Source organism: Salvia hispanica, chromosome 2 (genome assembly GCF_029641045.1).
Source record: "Salvia hispanica isolate PSC_SH4W2 chromosome 2, Shi_PSC_v1, whole genome shotgun sequence".
NCBI classification, from domain to species: Eukaryota; Viridiplantae; Streptophyta; class Magnoliopsida; order Lamiales; family Lamiaceae; genus Salvia; species Salvia hispanica.
Window position 1 is genome coordinate 53,161,561 of NC_142693.1, and position 12,318 is coordinate 53,173,878.

At 36.2% G+C, this 12,318-nt stretch overlaps 2 protein-coding genes across 5 annotated transcripts; both read left to right on the forward strand.

The window, feature by feature from the left end:
- The first annotated feature begins 6 nt into the window (after window positions 1-6).
- LOC125201340 (fanconi anemia group F protein (FANCF)) lies at window positions 7-4,640 on the forward strand. 4 transcript variants are annotated; one of them, XM_048099406.2, is made up of 9 exons: window positions 7-335; window positions 487-585; window positions 668-1,095; window positions 2,076-2,271; window positions 2,417-2,587; window positions 3,309-3,409; window positions 3,547-3,615; window positions 3,694-3,725; window positions 4,402-4,640. In XM_048099406.2, exons 1-9 carry the CDS (start codon window positions 168-170, stop codon window positions 4,476-4,478), a joined length of 1,341 nt encoding a protein of 446 aa, XP_047955363.1. In that variant the 5' UTR covers window positions 7-167; the 3' UTR covers window positions 4,479-4,640. The 4 variants fall into 4 exon arrangements, 2 of the variants coding, with proteins under 2 accessions (XP_047955363.1, XP_047955362.1); XM_048099405.2 differs by having other exon boundaries at window positions 8-335; window positions 3,685-3,725; XR_007172877.2 differs by lacking the exon at window positions 3,309-3,409 and having other exon boundaries at window positions 8-335; window positions 3,685-3,725.
- A 1,539-nt stretch (window positions 4,641-6,179) lies between these two features.
- On the forward strand, window positions 6,180-12,310 carry LOC125218210 (protein PHOSPHATE STARVATION RESPONSE 1-like). Its single transcript, XM_048119840.2, has 8 exons — window positions 6,180-6,401; window positions 7,819-8,555; window positions 8,648-8,837; window positions 8,929-9,005; window positions 9,096-9,135; window positions 9,983-10,040; window positions 10,503-10,572; window positions 11,776-12,310. Exons 2-8 carry the CDS (start codon window positions 7,896-7,898, stop codon window positions 12,097-12,099), a joined length of 1,419 nt encoding a protein of 472 aa, XP_047975797.1. The 5' UTR covers window positions 6,180-6,401; window positions 7,819-7,895; the 3' UTR covers window positions 12,100-12,310.
- Window positions 12,311-12,318: the final 8 nt, after the last annotated feature.

A 12,318-nucleotide genomic window follows, 5' to 3' on the forward strand; every position in this document is an offset into this window, starting at 1 on the left:
CAATATCTATAAAAATGAAATTGAACAAGAATTGGAAACGCCGCCGGTGCACAGCAGAGGATCCTTCTCCCTCTTCTGATCTTCTCAGTTCTCAATGGCCTAAGTTCATCAATTGAATCGAAGCGGTGGTGCCCAGTTTAGAGTTTTAGAACTCGCAGAATCAGAAAATGGGATGGTCGTACCCTGAAATAGCAATTGAAGATTTAATGAAGTTGATCAAAAACTACATTGATATGTTGATTCTGGCGTCTGGGTATCAATCCACCGGCCGTCTCGCGAATTGGGACTCCAACAACATCAACAGATCATTCCAATGGGCGCTCTTTCTGGAGAATGTTAGTAATGCATTCTTCTTTAATTTGTAACAGCTCTGACCATTCATGAATAATTTACTACAAAGTGTTTCGGCCAAATTGTGCGCCTGCAACCCTAGGTTTTCTACTCAGCATATTGAAATTTCAGTTATACTTTTGTAAATACGTTTAGGTGATGAAGGCTCTACTCAGTTCAGCTGATTATGAAGAATCTGTTGAAGAGCTTGATGCTCTTTTACATGAGTTAACGTTGGATCCTAATTTTCCTCAGGTTAAGAGTTTCTGAATCCCATATGAGTTGGAATTGATCAATTTTGGTTATTCATTAGTATATCTTTATTTGTTTTGAGCAGGGTCTCGCTCATTTGTCATGTGCAATACTGGTTAGAGCCAAGGATCTTATGTTAGACCATCTAATTCATACCTTTCCCCTGAGGGAGTCTCATTTAAAAGCTATAACTACAGCATCTGTTGAGATGGACATTAGCAATCTCAAGAGCAGAGAAAGCAATGGCCTTGATGTTTATCTTGAAAAATTAATGCTGCTTCCCTCAAATGGACCCAACTTAGATGAGAGAATAAATTTTGAAGATCATGACAGTTGGGGGGATGGTGATTTTAGTGTGGCCGCTATCCAGAAACTTGGGATAAGGCAATCTGCAGTATCATGCTCAACTGTAGCCGAGGCTGGGTTAGAAAATATCTGGAAAACTCTAAGAACAAAAATGCATGATGAGCTTGCGAGTACGTCAAACTCAGAGCCGCTGAAGCAATCCACAATGTAATTTCCTGACTTTCTGGACCTTATAAAATATTCTGTGGCTGGTTTTGAGGAAATGAGGAAATGGTTAAAATGGAACAATTTTTCTGTTTTCTAGGTTGCATTTGTCTGCAAACTTCTGTAATGGTAAACGGATTATTTTGGTTTAAGAAGATTGATTTGTAAAATTTACTTAGTTTGACAATATAAGCCAATTATGCCCATGGTAACCAATCATCCAATTCCGAGCTTCTAGAACGTATTCCCCTAGCAATTGTACTTTAAAAATTTCAGATTGCATAGTCCAGATCATCTAGCAAGGACCTTAGTTTTCTCTGGTTTGATATAGAGGTATATAGACTGAAACAATGTCCTGCTTCTTGTAAAGGCTCCAATGTTTCACAAGCTTTCTTTAGGGGGTGTTTACTTTTCAGGATTGGTTAGGTACATGATTGAGAATGTTTATTCTCATTACAAGGATATCTCAATCCTTTCTTTCAATGGGATATGAATCAACTAAATGTTTGAAATGCTAAAAACTCTCAAGAGCCTTTGGATATCCCAAAATTCCATTCAAGCCAATCAAATAGTAGATTAGCCTATACCATTCTTATCTTTCTAGGCTAATCCTCAAAAGTAAATGCCCCTTATAGTATTAAAAGGCTTATATCTGAGCACCTGTAGGTTGTGTCTCAAGTTCTTGTTCTCTATTTGGATATTGTAAATATGGATCACTTCAGTTGAGAGTGTATTTAAGGTATAGAAAAATTTACAAGAGGAGCCTTTTCAGATTATGGATTCACAATCAGGTTGAACTATCACTTCTATGCATTAGAGCTGAAAACTACTTTTCAGACTATTTAGCTGTTTCTACTTGCTTTATTCGGAGTAAGTATTTTCAAATACTTTAGTTAGGCATCTGTAGTTATTGCTAGTGTGGACTGGATCCGAGTTTTGCCTAAAATTAAGTATTTAATTTTTTGGTCAATGTTGCTGTAAAGAGGCGAAGAGCTGCCACTTGAATCAGATTACTGGAATTGCTGGAGGGCAAGAAGCCTGTCATATATGCTTGATAAGCGGACCATAAGGATGATTTCTGGTGCCAGTGTGATTTTTTCTGCACCAGAAGGCCAATGGACTCAAGTGTTAGAACGATTAAATCTCCCAGCTCAGAATGATGATATCAGTGAAATGATAGTAAGCTAATGGAACCGTTATCATTTAACTTCTCATTTTCTTGTTATAAGTGTGTTGCGACCCAAAAAAGGTAACTTTATGAATTTTCTCCTCTCTGTTAATTCTCTCTCTCTCTCTCTCTCTCCCCCCCCCCCCCAAATTGTAGGAGCTCTTGTTGCTAGGATGTGTAGTGAATAAATGGAGCGCTCTACTTGAGCATCTTATGTCTGTTTCATATGAGTTCCCTGCCATATCAAAGCTCTATCACGAAGTGATCAGCTTACCACCAGGAAAGTCTCAGAACTTTTTTCTGAATGAGGGCCTGATGAATTCTAAGGTGATTATTCCTGGAATTCTATCCAACTAATACTGAATATGATGTTTATGGATGGAATTTTTGACTTAGAGGAGTGCCTTCTGCTTGAGCCTGAATTTTTTTAGTTAGAACCCCTTTGAACAATGAAAAGATACCGATTCTAATATTCTATACATGCGGATCATTGTGCATTGTGATTGAAAAGTGAAACTGGGTTGACTCTTATCACTTGACCTCAAACATTCACTTGTTTGCTTTCTGTACCACTGATTGTAAACTGAAAAAATGTGACAGTTTCATATTCTCAGATGGCTGCACTATGCACATTGAGATCATAGAGTTATTCAAAGTGAATGGCTTATCTTAGACGCCCAATATGTTTTTTGAGCTCACTAGAAGCAAAATTGTGCAATGTTGTATACCTTCTCGCTAGGTGTGCTAACCCAGCGCTTAAGTGTTGTTTCCTGTAGATCTTCCTTTGACTGTGTCACTGTCGGCAGCAAACACTTAATGTGTTCCAGGGAAGAATGGATGTCTCCTATATTGTGTTTATATGTCCCTTAAGCTCCATAAAATAGTTAAATTCCAGTAGGATCCACTTTCTAGCTAGTGCATGTCAGTTGACTTAACATTAAGCTGGACAGTGCTTCTACCATTTCCAAAGAAATAGAAAAAATTAGTTGACCGTGCTACTAGAAAGCCTTCCAGTATTTTCTGATTCTTGTGTATCTGACCATATCAGGAAAAAAGTGTTGTGGACTACTTAGAAGTTTTAATAAGCAGTAAAGTCAATCAATTGTGGCAACTACCCCCAGTCCTTGCAGCAATTGCAATTCCTTCATGGTACATTTTCATTTTGAAACATTTTTTGATGGCCGTGTTTTGCCTCACCAAATTACTGTTTTTAGAACCTTATGAAGCTCTAGATTGGGAAGGTTTTCCACTTCTAAAGGGAAAAATATATTCTTGTAAAATTGTAGGTCAAAGTTGTTCAGATCTTATCTCCATGAGCTAGAGGGTCAGCTGATAGGAAATTCTTTGGCAACCAGGTCAGTTGCTATCACAGCCTTTACGGATTGCAGATAATTTCTTCCTGTAAATTGGTTCATTTTGGACAGGCGCTGCAGTTGTCTAGCTGGCACACTGGAGCATAGAGAATGTGGGTTTGCTTAATTCTATCTTCATAATTATCGGTGCACTCTTTATTTATTTATTATTTAAATCTTTAAGTAAACAGGAATCTCTATCTGGCAATTCTGCTCCTATTTACTATACTGAAAATTCTGTATGCTTTTTGTGCTTAAAAACTTACATTGTGCTACTCTTTTCTATCTGATGCTTTTTACCTGCCAAACTGAATTATCAAGTGCTATTGTTAACAGTATGAATGATTATCAGAGAAAACAAATTTCATCAAAAGTTGAAAACATATAATATCAAGAACATCCAAGAATTAGGTAGCAAGTTTTCCAGAATATTGATAATAAGACTTGTGTATTTTATAAACACTAATAGGTAGGCCCTGACTCACGTCTGTGATTGAACCTAGTTAGAGCACACTTGGAATATAATTAAGTTGCATTGCATGTCACTTGATTTACTGATGAAATAAAATTCTGCCACTAGCCTGGCCTAGATTTCTGAGATGAAATTGCATTTTGTACATTTTAGGTGGCTGGATGAATATGACAATGAATAGCTTCATTTCATCTTGCTTTGCATATTGAAAATGTTGATATATATAGTAAACTTCCATAATTCTTTGTACTGTATCTGTTAAGAAATGTGTGTTGGAGTCTAAAAATGCTGATATTTATTGTTGATAATACTTGTAGGTGAGGTGGGTGAGAGAATTTGGTGCCTTTATACATTTCATGTCTGTTCTGGAACAGGAAGATCCAATATTGCATGATTATGCTGCTCATTCAATTGAGAGGATGAACTTTTCCTAGTCGATTAATGTAGTTGTGTGTAAATATACAGCAGGTATTGAGAATTCCAGTTATATTTGACATGAACAATGTTGCCTAATCTTATGTCGTATGCATTTATGCATGAGTTGATGATTCTTAAAGTGTTGTTCTATCGCTTTATTTATTATTGCCGCATTCCGGCAAACTCAAACCCAAAACCTTTGGCTGCGGATATTAACCAATCTATCACTATGCTAACTCACACACGATGTTGTTCTATCTCTTTTATAATTGGAAAATAAACCGAAATTTAAAGGACGTGTCATAGTTGACTTGAATCCGTGAACTTTGGCCCTATACACTCACACAAATAATGTTGTTGTGTTCCATCTCTTGTTAACTAAGAGGAATTGGTTATAAAATACTCCCCCGATCCCACATTACTTAAGGTGTTTTTTTACGGCACACTGGATTTTAAGAATGTTATGCTTATGCTTAGTGAGTTAAATAAATAGTAAGTACTCCCTCCGTCCCACTTTAGGAGTCCCGTTTTACTACTTTTGGGTGTCCCACTTTAGGAGTCCCGGTTGGAATATTCCATAATTGGTGATAGGCCCCACATTCCACTTACCTTTTCATACTCACATTTTATTATAAAACTAATATATAAAAGTAGGACTCACATTCCACTATCTTTTTTCACCAACTTTTCTTTGTATTTTTTAAAACTCGTGCTGAACTCAATCGGGACTCCTAAAGTGGAACGGAGGGAGTATGTTTCTTCTTGGATATGACCCAAATTTAAATTTGTGAAAATTCCGTATATTTGTAGGCTAATTATTGGAGTGATTATTCTTCCATGTATAGATATTTTTGTTATGGATGTCATGATGTGGAACTATATGTGTGTGTTCATGCATTTTGTGAGGAATATTCTACGTTTTGGGATTGAACAATAAGGAGTGTATTTCTGCAACTTGGTTTGAAGAGAGAATATAAGTGAGATTTTGTTCATTTGTAAGAATCCAAACTGCAAGTTGATAAACTGGTTAATGCAAAAAAAACGTCATTATATAGTGCAGATCATTTTTTGTATGTTATGACTTATGATAGTGATAATGGTGTACGAAATTTGTAATGTGAAAATTAATAGAAATAATAAGATTATAGCATAAAGCGCGTAGTTCAAAATATCAAATCTTGATTTTTGGACAATTTCGTATATCATCAATATTATCACATAAGAAGGAAGAGCCACAATAATTGAGCTCTCTCGTCTCACTACGAGGGATTGATTTTATTTTTTTTCATGTACGAGATATACGAAAAGAATATTTATTAAGATAAATAAAAAGTGAATAAAGTAAGGATAAAAAAAATAAACAAATAAATAAAAGAGTAAGTAACAAAAAAAAATTAAAATACAGTAAGAACAAATAAATGTGTTTTTTTTTTCTGTTAAAAATGAAAATTGATCATTTATTAAAAAACCCAAAAAAAAAAATCAATTACTTATAAATTGTACACAAAAAATAGATACACTTTACAATTTAATCTTTTGGCAAACGTAATTTGAATTAAAAACTAAATTTGATGATACAATTAAGCATTAAAAAGAACAAAAAGAAAAGAAGAGAGATTGAAAACGACAAGTAAACAAGTAGGCTTGTTTGGGAGATGAGTATAAAAATATAATCGTAAGAGAATCCGAATCCAAATCCAAACTCTAATTATAAAAATTCTTTTCCGCCACTCGCCGTCGCCGGCGACCGAACCTCTCTCTCTTCAAGTTGAAGCACGGCAGCGTCCATCCTATTACTTTATATCACCGGATTGTGGCTTCAATTTTTCATTTCTCATCTCAATAATTCCTGATGGAGCTGCTGTAACATTCTCAATTTCGATTCTTTTTCTAATTCTAGGTAAGAGCTTCGTGCTTTTGCTCCTGATCGATTCGATTCTAGCTGGATTTGCTTCAATTTCTATCAAGTTTCGACTATATGACCGAGTGAATATTTGAATCTTATCCACACACGCGCTTCGCGTTCTGTAAATTTCTCTTGTTGCCTCTTTTTCATGGTTTGATCATGAGTAGTTACTGATTTCTTTTCAAAAAAATAAAAATAAATTGGGATTAATTTCTATCATCTGGTATTTTTAGGACCTCTAGTTTATTACTCCTGAGCTTAGTTTATAGGATTTGATTTTAGCTGAACTAGGGTAGGGGCATTCCTTTTTTGCTGTGAAAGATGCTGATGCTCATGGTGCAGGGTAAGATATTTAGCGAATGGAGAGGGTACGGGATTTGCTAGCTTATCAAATACTAACATGTTATCTTCTAGTGGGTATATTTTGCACCTACATTAGACAAACTATGCCACCAAACTTTGGAATCTGTCTTAGTTTTAGAAATGCGTAAGTTGTTACGTTACTGTAATAGGTGGTGCATGGTTTGATTCTGCAATTTATTGTCTTCTATCAAGGGGAGAGATTACATATTTTTTGGAATTTGGACAAGTGGGATATGTCTATGGACTTGTAGTATGCCTTGAATTTGTATAGCATTAGGTTTCCTATTTGGGATAGGATTATGTTTCCTAGGCCCAGTCTGTCTAATGTGTGCCTATATATATGGGAGTAGAGCACATAATTCTGTGATCTGAAAACCGCAGTCATAATACAATTTGTTCTCCGTTCTTGCCCGTGGACGTAGCCAACATAACGTTGGTGAACCACGTAAATTCCGTGTCTATTTACGTTCTTTTGTTTCTCGATTCACAATTGCCCTTTTTTGTCATAACAACACAAATATTGATTTATTGATAACCAGTCCTTCCAGTTGAAAAAGTAGCCTTATCTTTGAGCTCTTCTCGCTCGACTTCATGCATTATTATTAGATGGATTTCCTTCAATGAGCTTTTATTCACTGTTAAGGTATTAAAAATATATTCAGGTTTCGTGTGCTATAATCGATTAGCTAAAAATTGATGCTTTTCTCTTGTTGGAATATTCCACAAAAAATTGATCTTAGAAGAACTAGAATTAGATGATAGGTTTATACTTGAATTACAAACTTTTAGTATGCTTCCTACAAAATTGGTTGATCAATATCGGGTAATTGTTTAGAATTAGAAGTACTCCAAGCTTTATAATTTGTATCCTGTTTCTCTACTTCTCTGATCTATGCACACATTTCATGTTCAGAGTTAATTAGGATTGCTGAAATTGTCCCTGACTCACACTTTTCTATGTTCTTATAATTATAGCATTTCATATATGCATGTCTACTTGTGTGTGTATATGATCCTGATAGGTGTTCTTGTGGTATGCGATAAATAGGCGTCCTAAGGAAAGCGCTGTTTGCTCACAAGTCACAACTTACATAGAAGTATCTGTTGTTTACACTCAAGTCATCAATGGAAACAAAGCATGCTTTACCTATTCAAAGATCAGGCCCAAGACAAATTAGTAGCGTTGGGGCCTCAGCATCTCTATCTGCTTCATTTCCTATTCCTTCAACTGTTCTGGAAGAGACTTATCCAAGGTTTTCTGAACCGCAGCAGGGTTCTTTAGAGAGGGAACTGATGCAGCGTCCTCCAGCTGTTGTTTCATCATTGTCTTCCAACAGTGGGGCTGTTGGACATATATTTTCTTCTTCATCAGGGTTTTCTACTGATCTCCATTTCTCATCGGTCCAACAGCAACAAGAAAAGCATCCTACACAATCCCCTTTCATTTCTCAATCAACAAGTAGTGGAAAATCAGATAAATTACCACATTCTGTTGATTCTCAACTTCTTCAATCCACTGCATCTAGTCATTTTAACAGAGAAAGCAATGAGTCTTGGTGCACGGATACATTGCCTGATTTTCTTGATTTCCCAATGAGTACGACAATCCAGAGTAGTCAGTTGTATGGAAGTAACAGTAGTGGCATCACCATTCCTCATGAAGATCTAGGTAAACCCAATGATTGGCAAGACTGGGCTGATCAGCTTATTACTGATAATGATGCTTTAACTGCTGATTGGAGTGGGCTTCTTGCTGATGCAAGTGTTGCAGAGCCAGAACCAAAGGTGGAGTTTACTTTTTTGGCTTGTTTCTGCAATGGTTATCATCAATCCTCTTTGAGTATAATTGATAAAAAATAAATCTTATGCTGCTCCAGGGAAACAACGCATGCGCTGGACCCCAGCAGCCTCATATACCACAACAAGTTCCCAGTACACCTGGAGAAATTTGCAATGGTGGCGCTCAATCATCCTCTAATGCTGCTCCAGGGAAACAACGCATGCGCTGGACCCCAGAACTTCATGAGACCTTTGTTGAAGCAGTCAACAAGCTTGGTGGCAGTGAAAGTACTTTCATCTTCTTGTTTCAATGCTTCAAATTAATCTGATATAAAATCAATTTCTTGCCACTTACAGAATCATTTTATCATTGCTACAGGAGCTACCCCCAAGGGTGTTCTCAAACTAATGAAAGTTGAAGGCTTGACCATCTATCATGTCAAAAGCCATCTACAGGTACGTATTCTTCTGTAGTAATGGCCTTTCTCAGAAGCTACATACAATTATGGCTTCTCACTCTTCTTTAATCTGGTTCATGAATTGCAGAAGTACCGAACAGCTAGATACAAACCAGAGACAACAGAAGGTGCACATGAGATTTCCCCTATTTTTTATGTATACTGTGACTTCCTTGTTTTTTCTATCTTTCCTTCCATTCATCATTCTTTTCAGTTGTTACATTGTTGTGGGAGCATATCCGTTGCTCTTGGTATTCAAATGCTTAGGTTCTTCTATTAATCGTTCTTTAGCTTATCTATTACTTCTCCGTCCCGACTTAAGTGATGCATTTCATTTTGGCACGGGAATTAAGAAAGTGGTGTTTAGTGAGTTAAATAGAGAGATAATAAAGTATGAGAAAGTAGGGAGAGAGAAGAGAGAATAAGGGTTAACTTTTGCCAAAAGATGAAATGTGTCACTTAGATTGGGGCGTCCCTATACAGAATACACATCACTTATTTTGGGATGGAGGGGGTAATTAGAATATTTCCATCCGCATAGTAGAAACTAACTGCATGTTTTCTATTGTTTCAATGTATTGGAGATATCCAATTTTCTTTCTCCTATTAGATCCTCTGCCAGTCTTTTTTGTCTGATGTCATTGTATATCCTAGATGCCATTTGCAATTGAAACCATTTCTGTTTATTATCATAAATGCACTTTGCTTTTCTGTACTCCAGCTTATGTTTCTCCCTGGTAACTATTTATTCCTACTGCCATCATCAAAATTTTCAGTCTCGGTCATGGTTGCATTCCTTAATGAAAAATGAAATTGCCTAAGGCTGTAAAGTTTACCTTACTTGTATTAATCTTGTTTTACCTATTAACAACCTCCAAAATTAGATTCTACTCTTTTCTCTATATGTTATTGTCTTCTGAGCTGTTCTATAAGTTTCTCATGGGCCTAAGAAAATACTGTGGTTTTCTTTTTCAGAGTCTTCGGAGAGGAAACCTGCCTCCATTGAAGATTTTTCATCCCTGGACTTAAAAACGTGAGTTGGTGAAATCATGGTTTTATAAATGTACTTTGCTGGAGTTGATTGTAGTGGGTGTGGTTAAGTCTGTAACTCCATCCTGTCTGGATGCCCTAGTTTAAGTGGAGTTGGCACTGACAGAATTGAATTAATACATAAATATGACGAAGTATGGCTGCTGATCATAAGATGAACAACATAAAAGCTTTCCAATAGCTTTCGATCTCATTTTCTGTGCTCCTTTCTTGTAAAACCATACCCAGGTCTTCCACCCACTGTTTTATTACTTGACTGTTAGACTGTTCATATTATGCAGTATACAAATTGTTAAAGAATGAATGCTTGAACTAGTAATGCATCTTTAAAATGCATAAACTTGAAAAAGAAATACAGAAGTTGATGTTTTGTCTGCCTTTTAGCAGCTTTCTGTGCCATATGTTTGTGTTGCTAATAGGAATGCTTCTTTGTTATTAAATACAGGGGTATTGAGATCACTGAAGCACTGCGACTACAGATGGAAGTCCAAAAGCGACTCCATGAACAACTTGAGGTACGAATTTCATTCTTTGAGTAGGTCTTCTCAACATCAGAGATCTACTAAACTTGGTACTCTTTGCCAGTCATGCATGCCATGGAGAGTTGAGATGCATGGATACTGATTCCATTGAAGTCAGTCACTGATTAATCTGGTGGTTTACTGTTCTGATGCATGTGAAAACAAAAATGTGCATGCCCTGGGAACATAATCTTGCTATTACATGAATATAGGATAGTGAATACTATTATTGTTCATCTAACAGAGATAAACCATATACTAGTATTATTAATCTTCTATTTCTACAAGTGCCCCCTATTATTGTATGTTGATATTAATTCACATCAGCCAATTGACGGCATAATGAGTACGTGGAAAATAATACTCCCTCCGTTTTTAAAAAATAGCAACTCTTTCCATTTTAGTCCGTTCTTTAAAAATATAAACTTTCAAACTTTCTATTTTAGGAAATCTTTACACCCCTATACATCAATTTATTTACCACTTATACCACTACAATTAACAATTTAAAGTGGACCCCATGATCCACTAACATTAATTCCATTACTTTTTTCTCCTCCTCTCTTACTTTATCAAATTTTCTCCTCCTCTCTCTGACTTTACCAAATTGTGCATTAAAACCCGTGTCGTTTCAAACCTCCCTATTTTTAAAAAACGGAGGGAGTAGGTGACAAAAACTATACATGTTATAGGGTTAAAGCCTTAAAAATCACCGAATTACATTATGTTTTCATAAATTTTGCAATATTGATTTGAGGAAATTAGTATAAGACACCAACTCTTATTCTGGTCTAGAAATGACAGCATATTCGACAATTTGCCTACATTGCATTATTCTCCACTAAAATTAGACAATGTTGCCTTAGGCTTAGGGAGACAAAATATGTTAACCATATCTTCTTCACCACATTAACTATCATTTCTTAACATGTGTCCAGTTAACTACTGTGCTTTTCCTTGCTGGATTGGACTTTTTTCTTCTATATTTTCTTTAAATCACGTCTTTCCTGTAGCATAAGTAAACCATAAATTCACAAGATGCGATTTGTTGTTTTACTTAATTATAGCTTCCTGTAGCCCTTCATATTACTGCATCTCTTAGAAGTAAGTTTTCAATTCAAACTCTGTTTGGGAGGAGACGTTAGGCAATATTACCAGGCTTTTGACATAATCTGATTCTTCACCTCTATTGTACAGATTCAAAGAAATTTACAGCTTCGGATAGAAGAACAGGGAAAATATCTTCAGATGATGTTTGAGAAGCAGTGCAAGTCAGGCACAGACTTGCTCAAGGGGGCTTCATCAAGCAGCGAGAATGCTTTGAAAGAGTTGAAAGATAGTTCAGCAGTAGAAGCTGAAAACAAGGTTTCAGAAGGTGAGCCAGCTAAAAGATCAGGAGAAACTTCTCAGATGGCAGGCAAGAAGCAAAAAGCACCTGAAGGTGTGCCCAGCTCACCACCTACAAAACGTAAAAAAGTTGACGAGGAAGTGATAGTAGCAACGCAGCCCAGTCCTTGGTAGGGGCTAGGCAGAGCTCACAAGAAGATGTGAGATTTTCAGTTTGTCTGTTAAATGAAACTCAGATCAGAGGCAACGGTTTTTGTTTCCCAATCTCGACGATTTAGAGTGTTAAACTTTTTGGGTGCCTCCCTCCAACTTAATTTTTAGTTGAAGCAATGTACAAATGTTGGAAACAATAAATTAAATGTAGAAGTGATGGGAATGAAATGAAGTTATTAT

Bases quoted from the DNA above. Each gene is read 5' to 3' on its own strand.
- LOC125218210 (XM_048119840.2), top strand. From the start codon at position 7,896: ATGGAAACAAAGCATGCTTTACCTATTCAAAGATCAGGCCCAAGACAA. The intron at 8,556-8,647 runs GTGGAGTTTACT...ATGCTGCTCCAG, and splicing joins TTGCAGAGCCAGAACCAAAG to GGAAACAACGCATGCGCTGG. The intron at 9,136-9,982 runs GTGCACATGAGA...TTTCTTTTTCAG, and splicing joins CAAACCAGAGACAACAGAAG to AGTCTTCGGAGAGGAAACCT.
- LOC125201340 (XM_048099405.2), top strand. From the start codon at position 168: ATGGGATGGTCGTACCCTGAAATAGCAATTGAAGATTTAATGAAGTTG. The intron at 586-667 runs GTTAAGAGTTTC...TGTTTTGAGCAG, and splicing joins TGGATCCTAATTTTCCTCAG to GGTCTCGCTCATTTGTCATG. The intron at 3,410-3,546 runs GTACATTTTCAT...GTAAAATTGTAG, and splicing joins GCAATTGCAATTCCTTCATG to GTCAAAGTTGTTCAGATCTT.